The 22,615-nt window shown below is 53.6% G+C and overlaps 1 protein-coding gene across 1 annotated transcript in view; it reads left to right on the top strand.

The window, feature by feature from the left end:
- COL4A1 (collagen type IV alpha 1 chain) overlaps positions 1-22,615 on the top strand; it is a 42,908-nt gene that overhangs the window by 3,328 nt on the left and 16,965 nt on the right. Inside the window, exons 5-23 of the mRNA XM_088021982.1 lie at positions 323-410; positions 897-932; positions 3,054-3,218; positions 4,622-4,717; positions 5,930-6,013; positions 6,560-6,630; positions 10,185-10,376; positions 10,914-11,082; positions 14,100-14,192; positions 14,284-14,388; positions 16,150-16,247; positions 17,737-17,887; positions 18,549-18,662; positions 19,363-19,530; positions 19,619-19,708; positions 20,538-20,690; positions 20,842-20,940; positions 21,036-21,125; positions 22,130-22,269. Of these exons, the coding sequence (XP_087878108.1) occupies positions 323-410; positions 897-932; positions 3,054-3,218; positions 4,622-4,717; positions 5,930-6,013; positions 6,560-6,630; positions 10,185-10,376; positions 10,914-11,082; positions 14,100-14,192; positions 14,284-14,388; positions 16,150-16,247; positions 17,737-17,887; positions 18,549-18,662; positions 19,363-19,530; positions 19,619-19,708; positions 20,538-20,690; positions 20,842-20,940; positions 21,036-21,125; positions 22,130-22,269 (2,202 nt within the window). The remainder of the gene's footprint in view (positions 1-322; positions 411-896; positions 933-3,053; positions 3,219-4,621; positions 4,718-5,929; positions 6,014-6,559; positions 6,631-10,184; positions 10,377-10,913; positions 11,083-14,099; positions 14,193-14,283; positions 14,389-16,149; positions 16,248-17,736; positions 17,888-18,548; positions 18,663-19,362; positions 19,531-19,618; positions 19,709-20,537; positions 20,691-20,841; positions 20,941-21,035; positions 21,126-22,129; positions 22,270-22,615) is intronic.

Genomic DNA, 22,615 nt, shown 5'->3' with positions numbered 1-22,615 from the left:
TATGGAGAGTTAGAAATTCTAAACCGAAACCTCAGAACTAATATTGTTCTAGCCTTACTTCCCGGGTAGAGCTGCTGCAGGCCAGTTATGACAGGAGGAAGCACAATTGCGGCAGAGTGCTCTGGCGGGGAGGGGGGCACGGGGGGGGGGTCCGTTTTCTGTGCTCTCACGAGCCCCCCCCCCCCACGCCCCCACTACTCTTTTTTCCCTCTCACCTTTCTTGAGGTGATTTGGAGATGTGTTCGTTTCTTTGTCTGCCCTGCTCTGGCGTGTAGCCCAGCCACTCCCCTGCACCGCTGTGACCTTCTCTTTTGTAATTCAGGCCATCGGTCCCCCAGGACCGCCTGGAGAAAAAGGAGAGCGGGGGTACCCGGGCACCCCAGGGTTGAGAGGAGAGCCAGGCCCCAAAGGTACATTCTGTCTTCTCCTTTCTCCCCCTCCCCCTTCTCTCCCCCTCCCCCTTCTCTCCCCCTCCCACCTTCTCCTCCTCCCCTCCCCTCTCCTTCCCCATCCCTCTCCCCTCTCTTTCCTCCCTGATCTTTCCCCTTCCTCTTCTCTCTTCCCTCCCCCCTCCCTGCCGCCCTCCTCCCTCCCCTCTCCTCCTCCCGCCTTCCCTCTGTCCTCTTACCCTTTACCTTTCTTCCATTTTCCACCTGCACTCTCGCGGTTTGGTAACACCAGCAGGCCTTGTAGGACCGCGTGGTGACTGAGGCCTGTCTCAGACTCAGGTCTGTCTTCCGTCCTGGCACTGGGGCTCCTAGAGCCCGTCTCTGTCCAGCCCTGTAGGGCCAGGGCGCTGCGTTTGCACCAGTGCCCTTCCCTCACCCCGCTGACCCAGGGCCTTGTGGGGACGGACACACAGGCTTGGTTTGTCTGACTCTCCCTTCTCTTTTAAGGGTTCCCAGGATTACAAGGCCAGCCAGGTCCTCCAGGTGAGCAGGCTGGGCTGATTGTGTTGGAATAGTCGTACAACGTCTATGTGGTTCGTAACCCAAATGTGTTTCTCTCGTACGTTGGCGATCCGCAAGAAATGGCTGCCAGTTCTGTTGCATGTTTTTCTAGTAATGACAGCAAGGTGTGTTCATAGCTGTTGTTGTTTACTTTGGAAGTCACAGGTGGCCATGGGGTTATGTGTGTTCCTGGGGGTTCTGACGTCTCTCCTTAAGTCCTACCTTCTCTCCCTGGCTCGGGCCTGCCCCCCAGTCTCCTTGCCCCCTTCCCCAAGGGTGTAGATCCCCAGTGTCCTGCAGGACCCTCACTGCCAGTGCCTGCACTCCCCGTCTCCAGGGAGACTTTGTTTCTCCCTTGGGACCAGACTTAGCTGAAACCCCCTAATGATCTAATCACCTCTGATCTAGTTTCTCCATGGGATCACATGTGGCTCGCTTGTACTTAGTGTGTCTCATTCCTGCTGCTTAGTTAGTAGTGGGATTCCTGTGTGTGCAGATGCTTGTGTGTCCACACATCTGTATGTCTGCGTGTGCAGATGCTTGTGTGTGCACACCTGTATGTCTGCGTGTGCAGATGCCTGTGTGCGTGCACACCTGTGTGTGCGCAGATGCTTGTGTGTGTGTGTGCAGATGTCTGTGTACAAATGCTTGTATGCGTGTGTGCACGTGCTCCCCCAGGCCCTGGAGCGGATCAGAAAAGCTGTGAGGGACACCTGCATGTGACCTAGAATCCACACCACAGCCGAGTGCCCACAATCCTTACATTCTTGGTTTTGTATGTTTTTAATTTATTTTTGTGTTTTATTCTTTTTCATTATTGCCCTTTCCCTTTCTGACAGCTCTACAGCTGTAATTTCTTCCAGAGCTCGTTCCTTTTTGCTGGAACAGACTATCCCCCACCTGCGTTGAGGACTTGCTCCAGCCTGGGCTCAGGTCCCTCACTGCTTGACTTCCTTCTAAAGCTTGTGGATCTAGCTTTAAAATCGCCCTTCTCTGTTTTCGTCCACTTTCTTCTCTGCGGTTATGAAAACGCTGACCTTCCAGCCATTCTAGTGGACACATCACTCCATGTCTCCCCTTGGTGTCGCTGCATTTACTTCTAATGTCTTTTATCTGCCAGATCACCTCTTAACTTTATAGTGATTATAGGTAGACATCTGTGAAATTGCTCTGGCCTTATCTGCTCTCCCCTGGTCGAAGTCTGGCCATTGGCCCAGCGAGCGCTGCACTCCGTGAGCCATTGGGTCCCCTTCTGGGGCCGAGCTGGGTGCTGCTTCTCCTCCCCTCATGGGGTCTTCAACCCCAGCCCCCAGGTGCTGCCTTCAGTCCTGCTGGTGCTGACGAGTGCATGTGGGGTTTAGTGGGGTAGCATTCCTTCTCCTACTACTGCAGCTCTGACTCTGGGATTGGTCATCTTCCTGGACGCTCCCTTGTCCTCTGCGCTCTGCTCTGTTCAAGGCTGCGGACACAAGTCCCGCTCCTGGTGGCCAGGGCTGGGAGCAGAGACCCCAAGAGCAGCCCCAGGCTGGTGCTCCTGCCGGCATGAGTGGGAGCTCTTCTCCGCGCCTGCCCAGCCCGGGGGCCTTGCTGTCTTATCCCCCAGCTCAGCTTTCTGTGTTCAGACTTAACCTCACGCTCCTCCCAGAACATCATCTTTGTCCGTAACTTTACTTCTTGGCTGTTCGATTTCGATTGCCAGCCCCGTTCCCGTCCCCTGGGCCTTATGTCCACTTTTCTTTGTTGGGTGACATTTTTATGCCCTTATCCTCTAAGTGGAAATGAAATCGACCCTCAGTACCCTCAATGGCCTTTTCATTCATGCGGTGGGAATACTGTTTGCAGCCAAAGAAATGCACAGATTTTTTCATGTCTGGGTAGTGAGTCCCTTCTCTGTAATGTTAAGTTGCAGGAGACATTTGGCTGCCAACATTTATGCGGTAAGAAGCCTGATAGTTCAGTCTGTTTTTACTTCTGTAGAACAGTTCCCTTTCCAGCGAAGGTCACTAGTCATTTTACCTTGAACAGAGTTAAGAAAGTTAGTCTGCGCTGTGGACGTTGACCTTGCACTATGGTGACATACATGAGATTTTGTTCTGGTTTCAGGCTTCCCAGTACCAGGGCAGGCGGGTGCTCCTGGCTTTCCCGGTGAAAGAGGTGAGAAAGGTGACCAAGGGTTTCCAGGCACCTCTTTGCCGGGACCAAGCGGAAGAGATGGGCAACCGGGCCCCCCCGGGCTTCCCGGGCCCCCTGGACAGCCAGGCCACACGAGTAAGTGCTCTTGGGGACCATGGCACATGGTGTCTCACATAGGGGCAGGTGTCAGGCCAGAGCTATGGGGCGCAGGGAGGACACTCAGAGTTCAAGTGATAACAAAAGACCGGGTGTCCGAGGATCGGTGAGTCATTCGTATCCCACTGAGGTATCTTTGCAAAATTAGTCATGCTGCAGAAAGGAATAGTAAAAATCAAACAGTAAAACTGGTTGAAGGAGTAAGAGCCATGTTAAGCAGGCCTGAGTCTCCCGGAGTCAAAGGGAAAAAGCAAGGCCGTTGAATCATGTGGTTCTTCCGGAAAACAGAACACGTTCTTGTTCCTCTAGAGACACAAACTAGTACTAAGACACACACACGCACTGAGAAGGAAGCGACTGCAGGGGACAGTCTGTGTGGTGACCGAATGGATGACCTCACATAGAGGGGTACTTTGCGCGGGTGGGTCTCACGTCAGCCCACTGTCAAAGCTGAGCACAGAACGTTACACTGTTGATTCTGTGGTCCCAAAGTGGTATCAGCGCAGAACGTAAGACAGTTTCAGACGAGGTCATTCCAGTGGGAATGCGTTCCGGTTTTCAAGGCAGGTCCTGCCATTGTCACTAGCAGCGTGTGTCCTGCGAGCGCCCGAAACCCTAGGCTTCTGTGGGGCTGACCTGAGGGGGTCCACGTGCAGCGGGTTCCAGGCCGTTTATTTGCTAGAATTCAGACACATCATTAAGAAAGGGAGTTCTTATGGATGAGGCTCCGTGCAGAGGGCAGAGGTGGACTGGGCGGCGGGGGGGGCGGATAGTGGATTTCCAGGTTTGAAGCTTCACTGGGAAAGGATCAGCATGAATTTTCTTTTTTCTCTTTCTTTTTTTTAAAGATTTTTTATTTATTCGTTTGAGAGAGAGAGCGAGCAAGAGCATGAGCAGGGGGAGGGTCAGAGGCAGAGGGAGAAGCAGGCTCCCTACTCAGCAGGGAGCCCGATGCGGGGCTCGCGCCCAGGACCCTGAGATCATGAGCTGAGCTGAAGGCAGATGCCCAATGGACTGAGCCACCGAGGAGCCCCCAGCCTAGTTTTTTCATGTGTGAAATAAGGACGATGGTGTGTACTTTGCAAGGTAGAAAGGAAGTAAGATACAGGACAGGACTAAGGAGCTGAAATGTGCTTTGGGATCATGAAATAGACATTCTGTCAGTGAAAGCTTGTGGTGGTGAGTGGTCAGGTGGGTGCTGTGTGGTCCTGTTTTCAAGTTAAGGTTCTAGGATTGTTTTGAAGGAAGCTAAAGTGGGGTTTCCAGCCCTTCCAATAGCCTAAAAGCAGTTCGATATTACGGTAGAGATTGAATAAGAGAGGATGCAAATCCTCTCCTCGGGTGGTGGGAATGATCCTGTAACTTTTGAAAATCCATTTCAGATGGAATTGTGGAATGTCAGCCTGGACCGCCTGGGGATCAGGGTCCCCCTGGAATTCCGGGGCAGCCAGGGCTGACGGGCGAGGTTGGAGAAAAAGGTAAGAGGTGCTGATGTTTTAAAAAATGGTGATGGTGCTTGGGAATGGGATCTGTTTCTGGATGTGGGTGGGCGTGAGCACGTTCTTCCTGTATTTGGAGTTCTTGTCCAAGTCCATTCCTAGCATGTGGCTGCCCACGTGAAGCTCCGCCGGGGTGTCCCAGTGTGGGGCTTCCGGGGGGGGCTGGGGGGAGAGAGCGTGAGATGCCACCTGGGAGGCAGCAGGGGGCCGTGGCCCTGACACCGTCTACATGGTCAGCAGATTAAACCCTTAGACTGATACCTTAGCGTGGTCTTTCGGTTCATAGTTTGAGAGTGCCCTTCTCACAGAGCAGATGTCTTTCTTCTGAGCCGAGTCACCGTCGTGTGCCTGCAACGCTCACCACCCCTCCAGGCCCTGTTCCCACAATCCATGTGAGCACATCAGCTGCCCTGGGACTGGCCCCCCCCCCCCCCCCGCCCCCAGCATTATCGTTACTGATCTCCAGCATCTGCTGTAACCGCAGCCCGGGACACATGGTCCTCTCTTCACTGTTGTGCCCACAGTGGGTTCTCATCGCGTCCACAGTCCTGTCTGAGCGTGTCCTACCCCTTGGACAGTCCAACGTTGATGTGTCTCTTAACAGCTGGAGAGTAGAGCCACTAGGAGGCTGCCCCCAAAACCAACCCCGTTGGGCACCATGGCTGGCTTTGGATTGCAAAAATTCTTCCCCTTCCAAAGTCTACAGCACAAATGCTGCATGAAAACAGTTGCAGCTCACACCTTAGAATTTTAAATTTCGGAGGTTCCGATGGACGCGGTCTTAGAAGTTATCCGGGAGTGCCAGGGAGCACTCAGTGTCAGTGACTCTCTCTAGTTACCAGCTGCTTAGTACTTCCTGAGCTGGGCTGTTCCACGTTATGACATGGGGTCAGGAACTTCCCTGTGCTGAGACCTCCATCCTCCTGCTGTAGCACCACCAGCCCGCCCAGCCCTCGGTTGGCGGTGCATCTCCCCACAGGTGAATCCCGTGGGGCCCAGAACTCAGCTGGCCGCCAGCCAACTTGCACTGTCCCCGTCCCATGGGTGGGCTCCTGTTGTGCCTCGCCCGCACTTCAGGGACTCAGGCTCTCTGCGTGGGTCCTGTGTCTGTTCCCAGCATTGGGTTCTGCCAGAGTGGAGCGTGTGGGAGTAGTTCACGTGTGCATACGTACCCCTGTGTTCCCTTTGTAGGTCAGAAAGGAGACAGCTGCCTCATCTGTGACACAGAAGGACTTCGTGGGCCCCCTGGGCCGCAGGGCCCCCCGGGAGAAATAGGTAAGACCCCAGATGTGAACGGGACCAGGCCCGAATTTGCTTCCGTAGGTTGGAGCCTTCACAGTGAAACGCATCTCGTGCCATGAGAGACCTCAGTTTCTGCATTCAAAGCAAAGCCTGATAATGAGATTTTAAGTCAGACTTCCGGGGTGTGTCCACTTTGTGGAAAATCATCAAGCTGACCTAAAATTTGGGACCATAACAATTTCCCAGTGCAAGATCAACAGCATACGGTTCCCTCAGCTCCACAACCTTTGTTCCCTCAACCGAAGCGAAGGGCCTGTTTCTGGCGGAAGTGGTCCTGGGGCTTGGGGTTGGGGGGACTCTTGTCCCCAGCTGCTTCAGTGGTCCTTAACTGAATTTGGGGTCACTGCTTCCCTTCTGGAGCCCACTGTGACCATTTCTGTTACTACTCTGTGGAGATTCTTCAGACAATGTCCACTTGTGTCAAGATATCTGTGCTCTTGAATCTGGAGAACAGAAGGTTTGGGGTTTTGAGGAAGTGTCTTGGCAGTAATGTGCTGCATCTCCCTTGTCTTCTGAAAGGTTTCCCAGGACAGCCAGGGGCGAAGGGCGACAGAGGCTTACCTGGCAGAGATGGTCTGGAGGGATTGCCTGTGAGTAAACCTGTCTGAGTTTGTGTACTTTAATTAGACGTTGTCTCCAAGCCAGCTAACAAAGGTGTCTGTTGTCACGTTTGCAAACACAGCTTTTGCTGTATGATTTGGGCGCTGGTCAAGTGTGGCTTTGTTGAGCAGTCGAGAATTGCTCCTCTTGTCCTTCGCCCAATGATGAGCAGGACTGTTGAGTCCAGAATCCGCATCTCACCTGCCCCTCTCCTCACCTGGTCGGAATTCAGGTGCCACGTGCCTGTGTCCAGGTGCAGCCGGATGCTGTGTGTCACCTTCCCACAGGGTCTCGGGGGCTCTTGAAACAGATGGTACCACCAGGAGCCATCTGCAAGCAGTTACACCTGTAACTTAAAAACATGGTAGTAAGTTCAGAGCCAGTAGCCCTGTGGAGACAGAGGATCACCGGCCTGTCACCTTCGAGGGATTCCACACTTGTTTATTCTTCTCTCACAGAGATGTGTTTTGAACATTCCTATCCACCAATATCTATTGTGAAGATGTTTTTCTAAATTTATAAATGAAGTAATCTCGGATCGACGTGAAACCTTACAGTTAAATGAAAATCAGCTCCCCAGTTTTCCTAGTTTGTTTAAAAAAGAAGCCATTGAATAGAAGAGAATAGTTGTAATCCCGAGCATTGAAGGGCATTTTATTGCACGTAATCAGCTCTGTTTCTAAAGCGCATAAACCTCTGGGCCTGGTTCTCGTATTTTCTTTGTTCTTCTGAGCTCTGTAAGCGTCAGCCACTTTCCACACTTTCTTTCATTACTGCTTTCCCCTTTGCTTTTTTCTTCTGTCACACGATGAAAATCAAATCTTTAGCGTTTTATTCCTTTTTGATGTAGCTCTTTAACATTTGCGATGTTTAAAAATATTACTGGCAGCTTCTATAAAAGCGGGTCAGGGCAGAAGTGAGTTGAAATGGCACTGAAGCAGCTGGGATTGAGCAATCGCTTCCTCCTTTGAAGTCAGATCTCGGGATTCTGCTTCCAGAACTTCCCTGGTGCCTGGGGAGCTAAGTTACAAGTCGCAATTATTTAAAATATTTCTAAATAAATGAGAAGTTCACATAACTGAGAAGCCCTGACTCTGGTGGGGATCAAAGCCAGAAGCGCTTTGAAGAAGCAGTAGAGGATGATTTAACCTCCGGACATGGTCTGTCTACTTGGCCTTCCTGGAAACTTCCTGCCTCGACTCTGCCTGAAACCCCATCCAGACACCGGCCCCCAGCCCCAAATCTAATAAAAAGGGGAAAGAGGAGGGAGGGAGAAGAACAGTCGAGGACAAGTCCTGATGAAGAGGAGAATAAAGCCAGTGCATACGGCAGAATGCCTCATCCCCTGCCTTCCCCATCGGGAGCTCCTTTCTCTCTGCAGGTGGCCAAGTTTGTAGAAATGGTTTTCTGGGTAAATAATTTAATTGAGCAGGTAGTAATTTCTCTTATATTTGAGGGTGTCCCATAGCTCCGCAGTTTAACTGGCTCACAGGTGGGGCTCTCTCATTTCGAATGAGGCTGGGGCTGCATGAGGTGCCCGTGAACCCCGGAGCATCCTGGAAAGTAGATGAGGATGAAAAGAGTTGAAATGCTCTGATTTCCTGTTTGATTTAGATAGCGTTTCTGTGCCATGTCCTTTTGAAGACCGAGGGTTGGATTTTGGGAAAGAGGGACAGGCACAAGGGGCTGGCTCCACGCAGGGACCTGGGTGGGTTTCGGGGCCATCGGGACGGTCAGTTGAAAGGAGCTGTGACACCCCGCGGTGGCTGCGCTTATTAGAAGCAGACCATATAGTCGTTGGATCTCCTCCAATTTATGGAGCCAAGGCGAGGTGTTCAAGGCAGCGTTTGATTCCTCCTCGTTTATGTCAAGAGATGTGGATCCAAAGACCTTTGAATCGCTGAAGATTAGGACGTTCTGTGGCAGAGAAGCCACAGGAGGTGTCCTAGGGTCAAGATGTCACCTTTCAAAAAAAAATCTAGATTTCTTCCTTGAATGATAGCTGGCAAGGTCACCATTATCAAGATAAAAAGTGGTGTTCCCTCACTGTGTGCTCACCATCCTGGAAACTGTATTTCTAGTCTGTGAATAATCACCGTAAAGTAACACTGATCCTTCCAGGTTGAAAAAAATACACACTGGTGGTAATTCCTTACATTGGGGTTTATTTTTTATGGGTGAATATTGCCCGTTCAACTTCTCCTTCCTGCAATGCCTCCCTAGCTGCAGACGTTCAGGTCACAAAGTTAGAAAGCCTTAGGCCAGCCCTCAACACCCCCAAAGACCGGAGGAGAGAAGGATGTGCAAGGAGGAGAGTTTCTGTAATGAGGACCGTTTGCTCCACCGTGGAAACCCAGGACATGTGTCAGGGAGGGCTTCACGGAGGAGTCGCAGCTTAGCTGGGATTTAAGGATGCACAGGAGCTATGTTACCTCGAGAGAGAAAGCTACAAGATACCACAACACCTTTGAACTAAATAATGACTTTTCCACGACCCCCCACCAAGGTTCTTGGAGGGTCCGCTCCCTCACAAGCTGGGTGATTCTTTTGGGAGTTTGCCGGCGCAGCTGGGTTCTGAGTCCAGAGTGGTGTGCCGAGGGCCGTGACGCACGGTGGGCGCATAATAAACGGTCCCCACGCTAAAATCTAAAGATCGTGTGAATTTAGGTCTGTCCCTTGTCTTCTAGCTCCTCGCTCTGTGTTACACACCTACACAGAAGTGTGTGGGCACATGTGACTCACATACATCCAAGGGCTGTTTCAGAGGGAGTGTGGGAGAAGGAATTCAAATTAAATGAATTGTCCAAGAGTATAATCCTTCCAAGTCAGCAGGGAGGCTGAGCGATTTCTTTCTCAGGCCTAAGGGAATGAGTATTTGAGACAAGTATTTGAAAACCTTGTGAACCCCAATTCTCAGAGAGGCTGGAGGAGAGACCATCTGTGGGTGTGGGCGTTCCTTGAAAATTTAACTTTCCAGGAACTGGAAAATGTGCTAGGGTGTGTCTCCTGGGAAAGTCCGTTCTCTTTTGCTGACTGCTCAGAACAGTGGTGATGGAGCTGGCCAGTGCTTGCTCCCCAGACTCTCTGCTTGCTGTTACCGTCCTGCCCTCAGACACTTCACGCGTCTGCACCTGGAAGCCCTTTCTCTAGTTCCTGGGCCCCAGAAGTCACACATTCAGCAGCTTCCAGCACTTGCTAGAATGTTCTTGTGAACGTTAACAGTTGGAAGGGACAAGCAGGTTCTCTGGGGACTGTCCTCCAAGCTGGGTGCCTGGTGCCACACTCATTCCCCCCCACCCTAGCCTGGTCTCTGTTTGCAATACCCAGTGAAGGCTTTTTTTTTTCAGGTATTTTAAGAGAAACACAAGAAGTGAGAGGTCAGATCATGGCTTTGTCACAGAGCTATTGGCTTGCTTCTAGAAAATAAATAAGATTGAACGTACTGCCGTTTTTCAAGGAGGTGACTTCTTAATATCATTGTTGGCTGTGTAACAATCCTGCTGGCTCATTTTGTGCGCTGATGTCTTCCACTTTGTGCTTCTAGGGCCCGCAAGGCACACCGGGGCTGATGGGCCAGCCGGGAGCCAAGGGAGAGCCTGGAGAGATTTACTTCGACGCACGGCTCAAAGGAGACAAAGGAGACCCAGGCTTTCCAGGACAGCCTGGGATGCCAGGCAGAGCAGGGTCTCCTGGGAGAGATGGCCATCCGGGTCTGCCCGGCCCCAAAGGCTCCCCGGTATGTTTATTTCCAGACTTGGAACGCCCACTTTATCGGATCTGCAAAGAATGAAGAAATGAATTATTTGCATTGTAGCTACATATTTTCATTTGGGTGGTGATGGTTACATGTGATGTTTGGTGGTCCGTGGGGAGACTTAAGTCTGCAAACGTAGGCGTCGATGCTGTGGATGGGGACAGTGGGGGACAGTGCGTGGGTATCTTCTGGCGCCCACATGTTGGATGTTCACATGTCAGCTGGGAGGTGAAGTTTAGCGTTAGTGGCCTGCAAGTTATCCTTGAAAAGACAGTTCCAGATACAAATACTTCACTCTCTGAAGGGTGTCCTTGTGTGGGGAGGGAGGGTGCCGCCGAGCGTAGACAGGAATGCTGTGTCATTTATTAACTGCCAGTTGACCTTTGTAGAGGGGGAAGTCAATATATAGCATAAGCCAGTTAAATTCTGACACTTATTTACTACTGATGGTGGAGGGATGTGAGATGAACACATGTTGGTATATCTGCCGATAATGTTTCTTTTCTCTTTGCATGTCAGGGTTCAGTAGGATTGAAAGGAGAGCGTGGACCCCCCGGGGGAGTTGGATTCCCTGGCAGTCGAGGTGACATCGGCCCTCCTGGGCCTCCAGGGTTTGGCCCTATTGGCCCTGTTGGTGACAAAGGACAAGCGGGTTTTCCGGGGACCCCTGGATCCCCAGGCCAGCCAGGTGAGGCCCGAGGACCTCGGGTGCACAGAGCACTGGGCTCCACGACGTGGGGACAGGAGTCTGGTGCCCATTCTTCCTGGAGGTGGCCTGGCCCGGGCCCTCTTGTAGGTATATTGTGCCTTGTGGCCTCATGTGTGAGAAGGGCCCGGTGACGCATAGAATCTGGCTGGAAAGCATCTGGATTGATAGGTGCTTTTTCTTCTCATGAGGATACAGTGCCTTCCAGTTCAAGTGGGCCTTTTCTGTGGAAGGGATACCAACATGAGCTTGTTTTTTTTTCCTCTTTACCTATTTTTCTGTGTCTCCCTGGTGAACAGTCCACGTGGGCTTCTGTATGCTCCAAGCCGGGTAGTCTCACCTCTCCACGGATGGGCAGGTGCCTATGGGCTGGTTCCAGGTGGTCTTTGCCTCACTGTTGCTGTTCAGTGCGGGGCTGGCTTCAGTCACTTGTGCACCGTGTCTCCCTCGGGCCTGTGTGCTCAGTGGCGGGGGGCGGCGGCCAGACAGGCGTGGCCCTGCCCTCCTGGTGCGCACTGCTGGGGGTTTGGTGGAGCACGTGGTGCGAGGCTGACACGAGGCTTTCCCATGGACACGCTCACTCCCCCCTCACGCCCTGCGTGTTATCGGGGATGGAAGTGGTCATGGGGTGGCCTCTGGCCTGGGACACGGCAGGCTCCCAGGCACAGGTCGTGGGATATGCTTCAGGCTAGAAACCAATCACTCCCGCCATTCCCTAGCCCCCCTCCCCGCCCCCAGCCCGGGCTGCAAGAGCAGAGGCCAGGAAGGGCTTGGGCACTGAGGAGGGAGGGAAGAGTGCAGGACTAAGAAATGTCCTAGAAGTCCTAAAAAGGAACGGAAGGCCTTCGGATGATTACAGTTGTGTGACTGGTAAAGCTGGAACCACATAGGAAGTAGCTGCGTGACCAAGCTAGGGAGGAATTAGATGTCATACTTGGGGGGACACGTTCCAGGACCCCCGTGGAAGCCTGCAGCCAGGACAGTACCAAACCCCGCATACACTAGGTTTCTCCTGTGCGTACAGACCTGTGGCAAAGTTTAATATGTAAATGAGGCCCGGGAAGAGATTACCAAGAACAACCAGGAGCAAAATAGAGTGCTTATAACCACACAGTGTAATGAACATCGTGTGGATGTGTGTCTCCCTCTCAATATACCTTCTCCTGTGCCCACCCCACTTCTTGTGACGAGGGGACGTGACAGGGTGCCTCCGTGGTGAGGTGACGTGAGGTGAATGACACGGGCACATAGGCAGCGTCCAGTCACCGTGGACCTCCTGAGCCATGCCACGGTTGACTGCAGGGAAACTGAGACCCACACAGTGGAACCGTTGATAAGGGGGTGGCGACTGCGTGGCCTTCGTGCTCACTGATACGCAGATCCTGTCGCAGGCCGTATATCCAGCCCAGGTTTTCTCAGTTCTTATCCCACCAGGGGCTGTTACTTGCTTATTACATGATAGTGTCAAATTCATAAGTTCTCCTGCACAGGGCACGTTAGCCTGTCTTTGTTGGAAGTGCAAGCATCACTCCCTACTGTATTTCTTACTGTCATTCTCGTTGGCTGTATGGCTCATGATTACCTAGCACCCAGTTAATGACTCCCTTGATTACTGTTTGTGGTTTAGCAAGGATCCCAGAAATGTTTCTTTGGTGACCCTTTTGGGGGCAGAGAAATACTGGGTTTGACCTAGGAAGACCCCCCCCCCATCTTGGAAAAGGGACCTCTGGTCTCTTCCCCCCTAGCTCCTGACTCCAAAATCAGCATCTCAAGTGCTCTTTGGATCTGAAAATTTGCAGAACTGTAAAAAGGAATTAGGCGCTTCTTGGCCAGAAACTACCATCAGAAGGACCAACTGGGGCACACACAGATGCATCCTAGCAGGAAGGGAAGGAAGAAGGTTCCTGAAGGAGGTGTTGACAGTGCTGTTGGTCAGCTGTCTGCATTCTGTAGACTTGCTTGGCCATCCAGACCCGGGCAGCTTCTGGATTAGAAACGCAGGCTTCTTTGATCTGCCAAAGCCGTGTTTACTCTGGTGACATTAAAGCCTTGTTCCCAGGGTGGAACTGATAGCAAGTATGTGTTGGGGTCGGTCGGTTGGCATTTCTCAGAGTCTGCAGTGAAAGAATGTGTTGGCCGTTCCTGGGAGGCCCCATATGTCTTGCATGCGTGTAGGGTGTGTGAAGAGTCCGTGCGCACGTCTTGGAGGTGACCCCTTTGGTCTTGTCCTTGCAGCTAAATCCTGACCCCCAGGGGGTCTCCCAGGCATGAGCGCCCGGGGCTGGGCTGCACCTCGGGCCCGGGCTGCTCCAGAGGGCACACGGCCGTCCAGCTACACGCTTACGGGTTGTGCTGATCACCCACTTAGCACGTCCCACCAGATGAATGTAATTTAGCGCTGCCTCAAAGCAATGTAGAATTGGTATTGTCTAGTAAATTGAGGGAGAACGCTAAAAGTGTTTTGACTTTTCCAGGTGGGCTAATTAAGAAATTACTCAGGGTCATCTCACCTCTTGTTTTTTTTCTTAAAGATTTTTATTTATTTGTTGAGAGAGAGAGAATGGTAGAGAGAGAGCACGAGAGGGAAGAAGGTCGGAGGGAGAAGCAGACTCCCCGCCAAGCAGAGAGCCCGATGTGGGACTCGATCCCAGGACTCCAGGATCATGACCTGAGCCGAAGGCAGTCACTTAACCGACTGAGGCACCCAGGCGCCCCTCACCTCTTGTTGTTATAGATTTTCTAGCTTTTTGTGACTCTTATTTTGGACTCTTAGGGAATTCGTGTGTCAAACATCTGGGTCCTTTTGGCTATAAATTTTGGGGAAAAAAGGAAGAGCTCTCTGAAAGATTCTAGAAAAGTAGAGGTAGGAAGTGGAGGTATGCAGGTGGGGCTGCTCTGTAGGTAGGCAGAGTGCTGGGGACAGGACATGGGCTCGCTTGCTGCGTCCTCGCTCAGGATGGGACGTGGGCTCTCATACCATGTCTTTGCTCTTCCCCTAGGTCCCAAGGGTGAAGCAGGAAAAGTTGTGCCTCTACCTGGTCCCCCTGGAGCACAAGGACTTCCGGGATCCCCAGGCTTCCCAGGGCCACAAGGTACTTTTAATGCTCTCGTTTGCCTGGAGTTACGCTTGGAACAATGACAGGTTTTTCTCTCACTGACTGTTGGTCTTGCTCATAACAACAGGTGACCGAGGTTTTCCTGGAACCCCAGGAAGGCCAGGCCTCCCGGGAGAGAAGGGCACTGTCGGCCAGCCCGGAATCGGATTTCCAGGGCCTCCTGGCCCCAAAGGTAAACCTGCAGGACAAGCCAGCCCCCTGAGTGGGGCCATTGCTCTGCCCGCGGCCCATTTGGGCCCCTGCCATCGCATCCGTTCCCCGGCTGGTGGGCACTGAGGGCCGTGGCCGTTCTGTTCATTCCTATGAATCCTAGGCGAGAGGAGGCAATGCATGTAAACACACTATTTGAGTTGGTGACTTGCCCTTTGGGGGAGCTTGTGGAAGCCTGGAGGACAGTGAATGCGGTCACCGAGGCAGTGGGTTGGCCGGGGGGCGTTGAGATGTCAGGACCCGGCAGCTGCCCAGGGAACTGGGAGAAGCTGCATTTCAGGGTGTTCTCCTCATCAGCGCAGGGGATGCGCAGAGCAGCCGGGCCCCGTGCCAGGCTGGGTGTGGGTCAGCGGGAAGGGACCTGGGGAACGAGGGAGGGGGCTTTGCTCTCAGGGGGGAAGGCCCCCACACCCAGAGCCTGGGTCTGCACGGGGCGCTGACATGTTAGAACCAGAACTTCTTTCTGGAAACAGTAAGGCGGTCAGGAGGACAGTTTGACTGTTTCTGTTGCTCTCATGGGTCTGTCTTCCTGCGGGTGGGCCCTGACGTAGACTTGCCGACGTGGACCTCGGTCCAGGACTGAGCAGGCGCTGTGTGCAATAAGGGGCATCTCTTTCCTGCTTGGGCCACCGTCCTGACCCCAGTTTTCTTGGCCGTGTGTGCAAACCTAGTGGGAAGAGCTCTCGAGGCTCCCACCTTCCTGTCCAGAGGCTCAGCCTGTGTTGCACCTGCTGACAGAGTCACAGGCCTGCACACCCCTCCAGGCACTGCATCACACCCACACACGCACGTGGCCACGTCTCTCTGGCTTAGAGGGCAGAAGGCCCTCAGAGACCCTCCCAGTTCACAGGGACAGTGCTGACGCCTTCTGCCTGTTCCCGAGCCACACCCTCTCCCCTGTGAGCACCTTAGCGCCATCCTGAAAGGTAGAAGTTAGCTGGTAAGGTCTCCTCATTGGAGGCTGGCTGCCCACTCACACAAAGTGGCTTGGCGATGTGCACACTGGTGGGCGGTTAGGTCCACTCTCTGATGAGACCCCTCGGTACCACAGCCCCACAGCACGTGTGACCTCTGCATGCTTATAGATCACCGCACGTCGTGGACCTCTGCATCCCACAGGGGGACCCTCATGCACAGTAGAGCCATGGGGCAGCTGTTAGCCCATCGGGCCTTCTAGGGTTGGGGCCCAGTCTCTAAATGCCCCACGCGCCTCTGGTGTGGTGTAGCTGCATTCGAGGACCCATGGTCTGCAGCGGTGCTGCTCACACTGGAGCATCCGGGACTCCCAGGGTGTCTTGTGAAAATGCGGATCTGCTCCAGTGGATCTGGGTGGGCTCTCGAACGGGCGGCATGCTCGGAGCTGCAGAGTGGGAGGGCCACCCTAGGCTGCACGTGTCACAGTGGTCTTTGTTTTGTTTGGGGGGTGGGGCAGGAGGAAAAACTGAGCGGAAGGAAGGCAAGAGGGGATGGTGGGGGAGAGACAGGGAGGGCGGCAGGCACTGCATGCGGTCCAGGGCACCCAAGCTGCCCCAGCGGGCACCAGTGGTTCCCCCGATGGCGACCGAGGCCTCACGCTCTTCTTAGAACCACCTCGAAGGGCTCTTTGTTGTTGGCCAGTTCAGTTCAGTTGTTCAGTCCAGGGACGTCTGAGCAAGTGTGAGGGAAGCGAGGGAAGAGGGGAATAGCTTTGGCACATTGGTGATTCTGTGGCTCTTCCTAACAGGTGTTGATGGCTTACCTGGAGATGTGGGACCTCCTGGGAGTCCAGGTCGCCCGGGATTTAACGGCTTACCTGGCAACCCGGGCGTGCCCGGCCAAAAGGTGGGTGCTGAGTGCTCTCTGGATTGCTGTTTCCTCATCCTTGTTATTAATTAGACCCATAAAATGTGGCTTATTAATGTCATGGTGTATGTTGGATCAGCGTGCTTTGTCGTTTAGAGAAATAGCATGGGGTAGCAAGGAAGGAAGTGCTGGTGTGTGGTAGTTGATGTTTTGGGGGAATCGTTTGTTCCAGTTTTCGGAGTACATGCTTGCCTGCGTGTGTAGCGCATCTCAGGGTCCAGGGTGGGCCTTCTGGGAATGGCAGGAGAAGGCTGTGTGCAAGCCACCCGGGAGAGTCTACTTTTACTGACATGCTGGCCCAGTAATTCTTTGTGGCGGGGGCTGCCCGGGACATGGTGGGGCTTCAGCCGCCCCCCCCTCCGTGGCCTCTACCCACAGATACCAGAGGAACACCCTGCGTCCACCCCCAGTCATGGCCATATCTCTGGACGTTACCAAGTGTCTCCCGGGGGGGCAGTGGAATGGCCCCAGTTGAGGACCCCTGGGCTAGTGTGACTTCGGGACTCTCCTTGCCTCAAACATCCCTCTGCCTTTTGCTGATACTTGAATTCCACTCAGCAAGTATAGCCGACCAAGGGACAGATCTTTTCCTGTTCTGATTATAAGAAAGGAAAGTGAAATTGCTAGAAGGCATCCTGTGAAATGGGAGAAAGGACCAAGGGCAGTAGTTTCACTTTGCCAATGACAGGCTAGCCTGGCCTGTTTCCTTTTTATTGGGAAGGCAGGGAGCGGCTGTGCTTATTGGGCAGGTGCACACGGGCAGGTAGAGGCTGTGGGTATTGGGCAGGTGCACACGGGCAGGTGCTCATGCGCAGGTAGAGGTTGTGGGTATTGGGCAGGTGCATGTGGGCAGGTAGTGGCTGTGGGTATTGGGCTGGTGCACATGGGCAGGTAGCGGCTGTGGGTATTGGGCAGGTGTGCATGCGTGCGTAGAGACTGTGGGTATTGGGCAGGTGTGCATGGGCAGGTAGAAGCTGTGGGTATTGGGCAGGTGTGCATGGGCAGGTAGAAGCTGTGGGTATTGGGCAGGTGCACACGGGCAGGTAGAGGCTGTGGGTATTGGGCAGGTGTACACAGGCAGGTAGCGGCTGTGGGTATTGGGCAGGTGCACATGGGCAGGTAGAGGCTGTGGGTATTGGGCAGGTGCTCACGGGCAGGTAGCGGCTGTGGGTATTGGGCAGGTGCACACGGGCAGGTAGAGGCTGTGGGTATTGGGCAGGTAGCGGCTGTGGGTATTGGGCAGTTGCACATGGGCAGGTAGAGGCTGTGGGTATTGGGCAGGTGCACATGGGCAGGTAGCAGCTATGGGTATTGGGCAGGTGCACATGGGCAGGTAGCAGCTGTGGGTATTGGGCAGGTGCACATGGGCAGGTAGCTTGGTCCTTACCGTCTGCACCTGTGCCCTGGGTTTGATGAATTCATGGGCTGTGCTGGTGAACTGGCTTCTCTGTGCTTCGGAAATTTCCAGGGAGAGCCGGGCATTGGTCTGCCAGGGCTCAAAGGATTGCCGGGTCTTCCCGGCGTTCCCGGCACACCTGGAGAAAAGGGGAACATCGGGGGACCAGGTGTTCCTGGAGAGCATGGTGCTGTCGGCCCCCCAGGCCTTCAGGGAATCAGAGGTAACTTTTTTTTTTAAGATTTTTATTTATTGGGGCACCTCAGTCGTTAAGCATCTGCCTTCGGCTCAGGTCATGATCCCAGGGTCCTGGGATCGAGCCCCGCGTTGGGTACCCTGCTCGGTGGGAAGCCTGCTTCTCCCTTTCCCATTCCCCCTGCTTGTGTTCCCTCTCTCGCTGTGTTTCTCTCTGTCAAATAAATAAATAAAATCTTAAAAAACAACAAAAACAAAAAGATTTTTATTTATTCATTTAGAGAGAGAGAGAGAGAGCATGAGCAGGGGGAGGAGCAGAGGGAGAGGGAGAATCTCAAGCAGACTCCTCACTGAGCGGGGAGCCCAATGTGGGGCTCGATCTCACAATGGTGAGATCATGACCTGAGCCGAAGTCCAGAGTCAGACACTTAACCAACTGAGCCACCCGAGGCCCCGAGATGACTTCTTACAGACAAGTCTAGACGGTGGCAGGGGGCTGGGGCCTCTTTATTTGATGTACGCAGAGCCCCTGTCAGGAGCTCTGTAAATGTGTGTTGAATGAATGATGGAAATCACAGGAGGCTAGACCTTATGGTATTGTGTTGTGGTTTATCGTGTGGGTGGGTAGTGTGTGCTTTGAAATGTGCTATGGTCTGTATGCAGTTTATTTACAATTTCTTCCCATGCAGGTGACCCAGGACCGCCTGGATTACAAGGTCCCAAAGGAGCTCCGGGAGCTCCTGGAATTGGCCCCCCTGGAGCGATGGGCCCCCCTGGAGGACAGGGACCACCAGGATCCTCAGGTGATGGGACATTCTTCCACAATTACTGCTTCCCCAAAGCATGCTGATGGAGGGGACGGGCTGTCAGGAGTCTGCATGAAGTGGGGATTAGTGCTCCCTTGTGAATAAAAGGGGGAAAGGGCGATTCTGCTTTGTGGAAACCAGTCTGATGTTCACTTAAAGGGAGGGTTGTAGGTGTCTTTCTTTTCCTCGCACTGAGCTTGGTTTACCCTCCAGAGATGTATATTCAGTGATATTTTCATTGACTTAAAACAACTGGCATCTCCATTTTATTTTCCTGTGGGGTGGGGGAGGTTAGTAAGTTGTGGGTCCCGTAAACTGGCTCATAGCTATAGGAGCTGCCTTTGCCTTTAGTGACCCGTCCGGAAGTGAGACAGTGCTGCTGGGCTGACAAGACAGTCCCTGAACACAGCTGGAGAAGCAGCTGGCCTGGGGTGCGAACACTGCGGACCTGCCTGGGGCTGATGGCAGCGGAGGCTGCTGCCCGCCAGTGGCAGAGGGGAGGGCTTGGTCTCCGGGCCTTGTCCCCGCAGGATTGGCCCATGGCTCTAGACGCCGCCACCCGGGATGGTGGGAGCATCCCGGCCCCCAGCACGGCACACGCGCTCATGTGCCTCCTGCAGAAAGCTCCGGCCCGGGGGCTGCCCCACAGGGCTCCCTGCAGATCTGGCTAACTGCTCTCGCTCTTCGCCCCCTTCAGGCCCTCCCGGAGTGAAAGGAGAGAAGGGCTTTCCCGGATTTCCAGGCCTGGACATGCCAGGTCCCAAAGGAGATAAAGGGTCCCAAGGGCTGCCTGGCCTGACGGGACAGTCGGGGCTCCCTGGTCTCCCCGGACAGCAGGGCACACCTGGGGTGCCTGGGTTTCCAGGTAAATGATTTGTGAACTCCGGCCCCCTGTCTGTCCGTGACCCATAGTATCTGCAGTCAGCATTCACTGTCCTTCCATCTGGCCACAGGTCCCAAGGGAGAGATGGGCGTCATGGGGACCCCGGGGCAGCCTGGCTCACCGGGACCAGCGGGCCTGCCAGGATTACCAGGAGAGAAAGGTAGGGAATGGGCAGCTCTAGCAGAGCCTGTCTTGTGTCCATGTCTCCGTGTTCCTTGGAAACTCTTGAGAGGTTGCAGGTCCTATTTCCTTGCAAGAGGCAGAGGAAAGAAGTCAAGAAGTTCAGGCAAGGGTTGGGGAGACCCCCCCCGCCGCCTCCGGTGGGAACTCCTGGTGGGCGGTGCATGTGGGAGCAGGGGCTGTGCCCTGCCCAAAACCAAACAAGAGACAGGTTTTCGGCCGTTCCTTATTGGGATGTTGGAGTTGGTTTGTTTTTATAGGATTGGTGGGGTCTGTGGTCCCTCAAGGTCATAGGAACTGAGGCCTTAGAATCAAATTAGCAAACTGGGCAAATTTTTAAGTCTTCATTTTTATTTCTTACCTTGTTGTTTGAAATTGGTCCAAAATATGTTTTTTTTCTTTTTTTAACAAATTGACTTTGTGAGACGTGGAAATGGTCATTTGTTTAGTAGAACAAGAAAATTCCCATTTTATTGTTTTGTATCAGATTGAGGGGCACCATGAACAGATATGATGAAGGTCCTTAGGAAAGAGGGAAAGTGTAAAGTATTTAAGCCGATAATAAGCAGAGTCACAAATATAGTAGGGTCATTAGTGAATACTAAATTGTAAAAAATGGCTTTACTTCTTATTTCCTGGGGCCAGATTCTTCTGGTAGCTCAGACACTCGCCACACCCTGCTACCTAGCGCTGCTTGTGGACAGGCCGCGAGTTCTTCCTCCCTCCTTTAGCAGAAGGAGTGCCACGGCGTGTCGCTGCCTCCGAGAGGCCTTGGCCACACTTCACCGGTGCTTGTCTTTCCTCTGCAGGGGACCACGGCTTCCCAGGCTCCTCGGGACCCAGGGGAGACCCTGGCTTCAAGGGGGACAAAGGAGACGTGGGTCTCCCTGGCATGCCTGGCTCCATGGATAAGGTGGACATGGGCAGCATGAAGGGTCAGAAGGGAGACCAAGGAGAGAAAGGTGACTGGGTGAGGGGTCTGGCGGGCGTAGAGCTGCATGTCTGACCGGTTCTGTAGCTCGCGCCAGTAACATCAGCCCAACCTGTGTTTCTGCAACAGTTTGCCTTTTAAGCAGACGTGGGTCATCACCACTCTTTTTCTGTGATGTGCAGGACAGACTGGACCAACTGGTGATAAAGGATCCCGGGGAGACCCTGGAACCCCGGGAGTACCTGGAAAGGACGGGCAGGCGGGGCATCCTGGGCAGCCAGGTATGCAGTGAAGTTCAAGTCCACCGCACGGCGGGAGTTTGTGCTAAGCACTGTTCGTTGGCATTAACCTGCTGGGCTTTTCTCTGTCACCCTAGGACCTAAAGGTGACCCAGGCATAGGAGGAACCCCGGGCGCTCCAGGACTCCCTGGACCCAAGGGATCAGTTGGTGGAATGGGCCTGCCAGGTACCTTGGATTCAGATAAGATGTCTCCTTTCTAAAGAAAAGAATGCGCCAGTGCTGGTGGGACAGGCCTGTTGGAGGGTGTGCCTCGCCCCGAGGGCATGATCCAGTCTTTTACCCCAGGGCACATCTTCAGTTCTGTATGGTCTCCTGCCTCAGGATCAGTGGCATTTGGCTGACACAGCGACCACTGCTAAAAAAAAGAAAGAAAATCACAATTCAATAAAATAAAATACGGGCTGTCTGCTGTCACCTTTCGATCAGGTGACTGTCCACCTGGCCGCCATGTCCCCTGTGCAGTCTGGGCCAGCCACTGGCGCCCCTTGGCAGCCACCTGGAAGAGCCCTCTGGTTGCTCTACCGCAGCCCTGAGCTGGCCCCAACCCCGCCTGCTGCATTCGCTCCCGTGAGGGGACGGGTGAGAGGCAGAGAGTGCGGGCCTGAGCGCGGGCCTCAGGTGGGTCCGCGGCTAGTGCCTCTTGGAACCCGCTGGGTAGGGAGAGCCGAGGCAGGAGGCCGGCCTCTCTGGCCCCCCCTCCGCCTTCACAAGGCACCTGATCACCCCCGTTCGACATAGAGACATCTAGCTCGCTGTTTACACCTGTCTGTAAGGAGGTCTGGGTACCAGCATACGTTATGAAAGCAGGTATGCACTTACTCTTATGATGGCCTGCCTCAGGACCCTTCTGATTCTTTGGGGTAATGTGCATTGATTGTAGAATAAAGAACACAAACGCCCTTTGTTACACTGCTGCCAAAGCAAATATGCTAAGGAGTTCATGTATTTCTTCTGTCTCTCTCTGAAATGATGGTCCCTAGAAGACAGGACAGGCGCTTCCTAGTGTGGCACTAACGTGCTGTGGGCAGCTGGCACCTGCCTGTGTAACTAAGAGATTGATGGGAAACATGTTCTTTTACCTCCTTCTTGCAGGCCGTCAGAGCGCTTTTTTATTTTGAATATTAGCACCTGCTAAGCACACATGCAAGTTTCAGTTGTCTGCTTTGTAGGAACACCTGGAGAAAAAGGTGTGCCTGGGATCCCCGGCCCACAGGGCGTCCCTGGCTTACCCGGGGAGAAAGGAGCCAAAGGAGAGAAAGGGCAGGTGGGCCTCCCTGGCATTGGAATTCCGGGCCGTCCTGGGGACAAGGTAAGAGCCCCCCACTTGGAAACCCCCCCTGCCCGCCATCTGAGCAGCTCAGCACATTAACTTACTCGTAACACAGAACAGTGTCCCCCGACTTACTCCAAGTTGTGCCTCCTGCCTTCTGTCCACCACCCCTTCCTTGGGAAGGGTCTGGAGGCTGTCGGAGAGGCAGGGCAGCAAGCCCTCACGGGCTGGAAAGGAAGGGTGAAGAGGGGCGTGGAGAGTAGGAACAGATCATCGGCTCCTTTGTCCGGGCTTCCTGTTTGTGCTCGTTTTTTGGACCTGGACTTTGACTCTTCGTTAGAAAGCTGGAAATGGGATTCTCCAGTGTAACGTTAATGGCACCAAA

Source organism: Eumetopias jubatus, unplaced genomic scaffold, assembly GCF_037043125.1.
Source record: "Eumetopias jubatus isolate StellerSeaLion01/CBP00866 unplaced genomic scaffold, mEumJub1_p1.0 scaffold_3, whole genome shotgun sequence".
NCBI classification, from domain to species: Eukaryota; Metazoa; Chordata; class Mammalia; order Carnivora; family Otariidae; genus Eumetopias; species Eumetopias jubatus.
Note: the sequence above shows the minus strand (reverse complement) of the source record. Positions and strands in the feature narration are given on the sequence as shown.